This window comes from Mus pahari, chromosome 1, assembly GCF_900095145.1.
Source record: "Mus pahari chromosome 1, PAHARI_EIJ_v1.1, whole genome shotgun sequence".
NCBI lineage: Eukaryota > Metazoa > Chordata > Mammalia > Rodentia > Muridae > Mus > Mus pahari.
The window spans coordinates 74,442,110-74,448,791 of NC_034590.1; the positions used below are offsets into that span (position 1 = coordinate 74,442,110).

At 40.9% G+C, this 6,682-nt stretch overlaps 2 protein-coding genes across 2 annotated transcripts in view; both read right to left on the reverse strand.

Moving 5' to 3' along the window:
* The window catches only part of LOC110321282 (hemoglobin subunit beta-Z-like), an 8,014-nt gene extending 4,322 nt beyond the window's left edge, over positions 1-3,692 (reverse strand). Inside the window, exon 1 of the mRNA XM_021197522.1 lies at positions 3,650-3,692. Within this exon, the coding sequence (XP_021053181.1) occupies positions 3,650-3,692 (43 nt within the window). The remainder of the gene's footprint in view (positions 1-3,649) is intronic.
* Positions 3,693-5,575: 1,883 nt separating this feature from the next.
* The window catches only part of LOC110321360 (hemoglobin subunit beta-H0), a 1,510-nt gene continuing 403 nt past the window's right edge, over positions 5,576-6,682 (reverse strand). Inside the window, exons 2-3 of the mRNA XM_021197612.1 lie at positions 6,553-6,676; positions 5,576-5,718 (exon numbers count right to left, since the gene is read on the reverse strand). Coding sequence (XP_021053271.1) covers positions 5,590-5,718; positions 6,553-6,676 — 253 coding nt within the window. The 3' untranslated portion in view covers positions 5,576-5,589. The remainder of the gene's footprint in view (positions 5,719-6,552; positions 6,677-6,682) is intronic.

Consider the following 6,682-nt stretch of genomic DNA (forward strand, 5'->3'; position numbering starts at 1 on the left):
TCTCCCTCTCCCTCTCCCTCTCCCTCTTTCACTGATAAATTTAATCTTTTTTTTAGTCTAATTGTTATCTCCTTCCTAGTCTGCCCTCTGACTGTTCTTTATCGCATATCCCCTCTCCTATCTCCAAGAAGATGCCCCCCTCCCACCTCACAAGACCTCCCCACTACCTGGGACCTCAAGTTTCTCAAGGGTTAGGAGCATCTTCTCTCACTGAGGCCAGACCAGGCAGTCCTCTGCGGTTTCTGTGTCAGTGGCCTCCTATCAGCTGATGTATGCTGCCTGGTTGGCAGCTCAGTGTGTGAGAGATCTCAGGTGTCTAGGTCAGTTGAGACTTCTGGTCTTCCTATAGGGTCGCCCTCCTCCTCAGCTTCTTCCAGATTTTCCCTAATTCAACCACAGTGGTTCTGTCTATTGGTTGGGTGTAAGTATCTGCATCTGACTCAGCTTCTTGATGGGTCCCTCAGAAGGCAGTCATGCTAGGCTCTTGTCTGTAAGCACACCAAAGCATCAGTAATAGTGTTGGAGCCTCCCTATGAGCTGGATCCTAATTTGGGCCTGTTACTGAACCCAAAAAGTCCTCAGGCTCTTTTCCATTTGTCCCTGCAGTTCTTTTAGACAGGAACAGTTTTAGGTCAGAGTTTATGGCTGTGGGATGTCAACACCATCCCTATACTTGATGCCCTGTCTGTCCACTGGAGGTGGACTTTACAAGTTCCCTCTCCTACTGTAGGGCATTTCATCTTAGGTTTCTCCCTTTGAATCTTGAAAATCTCTCAGCTCCTTGCTCTCTGGAACCTTCTAGAACTATGATCTTTTAAAAGGAAGTCATTCGTGAGATGGCAAATATGTACATACATATTCCTTTAGCTTCTATCTCCATAATTTAATCTTGACAAATAGTTGGTAGTCCTGAGTTTAAGTTTCCAAATACCTTAACCAAAAAGCCTAAGTTGCTCTTCAGCATTGTCTTGGGGCAATTTCCTACAAAGTTGTATTAATTAGTTCATGCCTATTAATAAACCCTCCATAATCCCAGTGTCATGTTAGTCTAGGATCTTGAAACCATTTCTTTATGACAACTATTCCATGTAATGTCAAACGTTCACTCAATCATTATTTGTCTCATAACTATATCATAATTATTATTGTCAGTCCTGGGATTTTTCTGTTTCTCTTTTATTGATTTTTTAAATTTACATTTCAATTGTTATCCCCTTTCCCAGTCCAACCCCCAACCCTCCTATCCTATCTCCCCTCCCCCTGCTCTGAGGGTGTTCACTCACCTACCCACCCATTCCTGCTGCCTCTCTCTAGAATTCTCCTTCTTGAGTCCTGGGATTTATAATATATGAGAGACAAGACAGAACTTTTCTCTAGTCTCATTCACAAGGAGATAGAAGATACAGAAACGAGTAAGTAAATCAAACCAAAAAGGTTTTAATATGTTCTTCCTAGGAAGAAAATTAACAATTGGGATTCACAAGGATAGGACATGGTGGTATGGGAATCAGTTTCTCTACATAATGAAGAATTAACTTTGTTGTGTCCAGAATGTCTAGAAGTAACCTGTCACAGAACGATACTGGAAAAATGTTGTAAAGCAACTTCAGTGTTCTGAAGGAAGAGAAAATAAATATTTCTGTGACAGTGAAGCTGATAATGTCCATGTGCACTGAATATGAAAATAATAACATGGACCATGGTGCATGTGTTGCTGCAGTGCTCATAATCTAACAGAGGAATCCATCTTTCTGAATAGAGATGAGAAGCTATAATGGCATAACCTTTAAATACTGCTCACTTCTCGTGCAATACTATTCTAGGGTCATAGTATTTCTCTCAAATAATTTTTATTGCAAATGTATACTGACTATCAAGCTGCACAGAAAAGCATATGCCTTTAATCCCAACACTCAGGAGAAGGAGGCAGACACATCTCTGTGAGCTTGAGGCCAGCACACAGTCTACATATTAAGTTCTAGGCCGCTGAAGCTACAGAATATGACCTTGTCTTGAGAAATAAAACAAGCAAAAGTCTTTTATCATTCTGACCTGTATATGTGAACATGTGTGTGCTCATATGAAGAACTATTTTTCAGTTACCTTTTTTTTTTTTTACATTGGAGTGGTTATAGGCATATCTAGCTCTGAAACATGTGGTGAATATACTTTCTTCCCACCACTACATAATTGCCATCCTTTATCTGATGATCTCTAGAGCTAAAATATTCATGATGGCATAAGGAGAAAAGAAAATGTATAAAAAAATGGGCATTGTCTCATCTATTGACAGGTCCAGAGAAAACTAATTTGAATGTCATATACAAGGCCTGTATTTTTGTTGCTATTGTTGATTTGTTTTGTTTTGTTTTCCTGTTTATTGCCATATTGAAATGCTGGAGACCAGAAAGGTCAATGTTGTTGATAACCTGAAACTACAAGAATTATCATTCTCTCTTCTTTAAAGTGGACAAAAGCAACTTAAAATACAATCATCCAGTCATACTTTAACCAATCTGTGGAATCAGGATGAGGGGCATATAGTTAAGTAGCCAAGATGTGGCTCTGTTACCGCTCCCATTTAAAGATCACCAGCTTTGCCAGGCGTGGTGGCACACGCCTTTAATCTAAGCACTTGGGAGGCAGAGGCAGGCAGATTTCTGAGTTCCAGGCCAGCCTGGTCTACAAAGTGAGTTCCAGAACAGCCAGGGCTATACAGAGAAACCCTGTCTCGAAAAACCAAAAAAAAAAAAAAAAAAGATTACCAGCCTTGACAAGAGATTAACTAGGACTTGAATTGCTTTGGGCAGCTTTAAATTCTCTCAAGTGTGGTTCACCTACATGAGTTTCCCAAGTCAGTGTACACGTTATGTAGTTATATCCACTCAGTATTTGTGATTTCACCTTCTAATGTCTTCTGTTTTCTTCTCATATATTTGAGTTAATCTGACACTATGTCTCCTCCATCCCACCTTTCATCATCACCTCAGGTTGCATGCCTAGCTTCACCTCTTCGTTTTTAAACTTTTATAGTTCTGTAACGGTTCCTAAGCATTTAAATTAATTTGGATTCCTAAGAATATTTTTCTCAGTAATTCCATTTCTGGAGTCAAAAATCCTTAGACTGCTTATTCTTTACTAATCAATTCAGTTGGTGTCTTTAGTTTAGTGCTAGTGGATCTTGACTCCCTAGCAGTCCACATGTTAGGACAGTGCTCTGCTCTGAGCAACAACCTCAGATCAGGTTTTTATTATTCATTCTGAGGTAGCAACTCACTGAGTTCTTTGATTGACCTTGAGCTCAATCTGTTGCCCAGGTAACTCTTGAAACTGTGACACTTTTCTTAGCCTTTCAAATAGTGGAGTGATAAGCATATTTTACCAGGTAAGTGTTATTGTTTAGTACTTAATAAAGTATTAATATTGATTTTTTTATAATCAAGATCCCTATTGTCTAGTTTTGCCAGTATTTTATCTCTTCAGCATCTTCTAGTTTTATACAAATCATCAAGATCTAGTTCAGTGACCTTAAATGACAGAACATTTTTAGCATCCGTGTAGATGTCCCATGTATGAAATTATCATGCCCAGCTGACCGGAGAAGATTCCACTTACATTCTTTCCCTATCATCATCCCATTGCTTGTTACAGTAGCGCAGAAAAGCACAGAGGTCACATCTCTTAGCTTTCATTCCTCCTTGAGACAAGGAATGCCTTTTAAAAAACAAGTCTGAAGTGGTGGTTTCAATGAAACCTTTTCTTATATATTTACTGCTTTCTATCAACTTGTCCCTTTTCTTACATAGGTTCCAGAGGACATCGATCTCTAGTATCTGTTGGAGAATGTTTATTTAGAGTGGGAGAGATGATGACTCAGTGTTTGAGAGCAAATAATTCCCTCAGAGCACCTGAGTTCTCAGCATACACAGCTCGCAACCATCTGTAACTCCAGCTCTAGTGGATCTTGATGCCCATAGACTCCTATACTCACATGCACAAACCCAAACACAGATAAATGCAGAGATGCTTGATTAAGAGAAATATTTTTTTTAGTCAGCTGCTGTGTGGAGCCTCTAGGAAGGCAGTGATGCTAGGTCCCTGTCTGCAAGCACAAGAGAGCATAGGGTCAAGGATTAGTGCGTGTCCATGGGATGGTTCTAATGTTGGGCCTGTTACTGGCTGGCCATTCCCTCAATTCCTGTTCCCTCTCTGTCCCTGCATTTCTTGTAGACAGGATAAATTGGGGTCAAATGCTTTGTGGATGAGTTAGTGTTCTTATCCCCCCACTGGGGTTCCAGCTTGGCTCTAGGAGGTGGACTGTTCAGATTCCATACCCCCACTGCTATGAGTCTCGGATAAGGTCACACACCCACCCCCATGGATCCTTAGGAGCCTTCCCCATCTCAGATCTCTGGCACATCTAGTAATGTCCCCTCATACCCCCAACCTTGCCAACTGCAGATTTCCATTCATTCTCCAAGCCCTTTGGCCCTCTCTCCTGTCTCTTCCCACACTTAAACCTGAGCCCCTCGTGGAAACAAATGCAGAGACCCAGAGCCAATATTGAATGCAGCTTGGGACTCTTATGTAAGAGTTGGAGGAAGAATTGAGGGACCCTTATGGGATACGAACTCCACAGAAAGACCAACAGAGTCAACTAACCTGGACTGTTGGGGGATCTCAGAGACTGTACCACCAATCAAAGAGCATATGCAGGCTGAACCTAGGTCCCAGAACATATGTAGCAGATGTGTAGCTTAATCTTCTCCTGGGTCCCCCAACAACTGGATGGTGTAGGCCTGTCTGTCTCTAAAACTGTTGACTATCTGTAGAATCAATTCCCCAAAGTGGCTGGCCTTGTCTGACTTCAGTGGGGAAAGGTGTGCCTAGTCAGGCAGAATTGATATGCCAGGGTTGGGGGCTACCCTAAGAGGGGATCAACGCTTTCAGAGGAGAAGAGGCAGGATGTGAGAAGAAACTGTGTGAGGGGGTATGGGGGAGGGGGCAGTATTGGAGATGTAAAGTGAATTAATTAGTGGGAAAAAAAGAAAACAAAAAAGCAAAAAATCATAATAAAAGTAAATTATTTTTTAAAATAAACTGATTATCTCAGGTTGAGCATTAGATCTGTCTAAAGTTTAACTTAATTAAATGGTACATAACACAGACTGTAGGTGATCATTTGCCATGCATTTCTTCACCCTCTACACTAAGTTTTAGTGACTGCTACACAATTTTTTTCTCTCCATGGTATTAACCCTTTGCTTTCCTACATGAGAATTATCGCCAACTTTTCATCTTTCCTGGGGTTCTAGAAATATTCTGTAACATCCACTTTCCTCTCCTGAATTCCAACACAGTTCTCAAAGAAACTCAAGTGTCCTTCTGTGTCTCTCCCTTACCATCTGCCCATCAGCCTTCTTTCTTTTAACACAAAAGTAAGAAACAGACACAACAAAATATGACTCATGGATTACTGAAGAGAATGGACTTTATTAAGCAGAAGCCCTGCTTTCAGAGACCAGCACAGTGGTCATGGGTAGGACAGAGCTGAGGGGTGTGCAGGATGCTGGACATCAGGAAAGGGGCTCAGTGGTACTTGTGGGATAGAGCAGTGGCCACCCCAACCACCAACTTCTGCCAGGCAGCCTGTACCTCAGCCGTGAATTCTTTGCCAAAGTAAGAAGAAAGAACAATCATCAGTATGTTACCCAGGAGCTATGGAAGGAAACACAAAAAGATACACAAAAATGAGAAAAGGAAATACAGAAAAGAATTTTCAGGAAAAACAGTATTTGTGAGTTATCTTTCTTGAGGACTCCCCAGCAGTCTACCCATGCTAATGAGGATGCTGGTTCAATCTCATTGTTCAAGGGCCCTCCTTGCCCCCAATTCAGTCCTTTTCTGCTTGCCTCTTACTTTTCCTCAGTCTGCCATTTTTGTCCCTTCCCCTTTTCTCATTCACCAGTGGCCTGGCTTCTACAAATACAGGATTAACACGTGTTTACTAGAGTTTCCTATAATGAAGGAAGCAGGTACTACTTATATTACTCACTAGGATCGTAACATTTTTTAGGAAACCAATGAAACATCTGACAAATTTTTCTCATATTTTTGCTGAAATGTCAGTCATTAGAATCCACATAAATAAGGTGTTTCTCCTTCCCTAGAACAAAATGTCAATTTCAAGGGCTAGTCTACTTACATGTATCTGCTACCTTCTAAAATAAAACACAAAGTGAAGAGGACTCTATAACCAACTCTATAAGTCTGCTGCTTTGTGTCTTTTTGGTAGTGCTCCAGTCTCAGGATTCATATTCCCCAGAGATGCATTTCATCAACTGACTTACATACCAAGACACCAAATGTATGTCTGAAAAAGTTTTTTGAACAGTTGCAAATTTATTGGAGATGTTTCTAGCAATTAATTTACATGAGATCTATACCCACATATTTTGAGATTTGGCTCAGAATAACAAATCAAGGTATTAACTTTTATTCTTTTCCACATGTTAAATTTAAATCGAACACATGAGCAATCTCAGAACTGACCTTGAAGTTCTCAGGATCCACGTGCAGCTTGTCACAGTGCAGCTCACTGAGATGAGCAAAGGTCTCCTTGAGGTTGTCCATGTGCTTAACTGCCAAGCCCAGGGACGTCAGCACTTTCTTGCCATGGGCT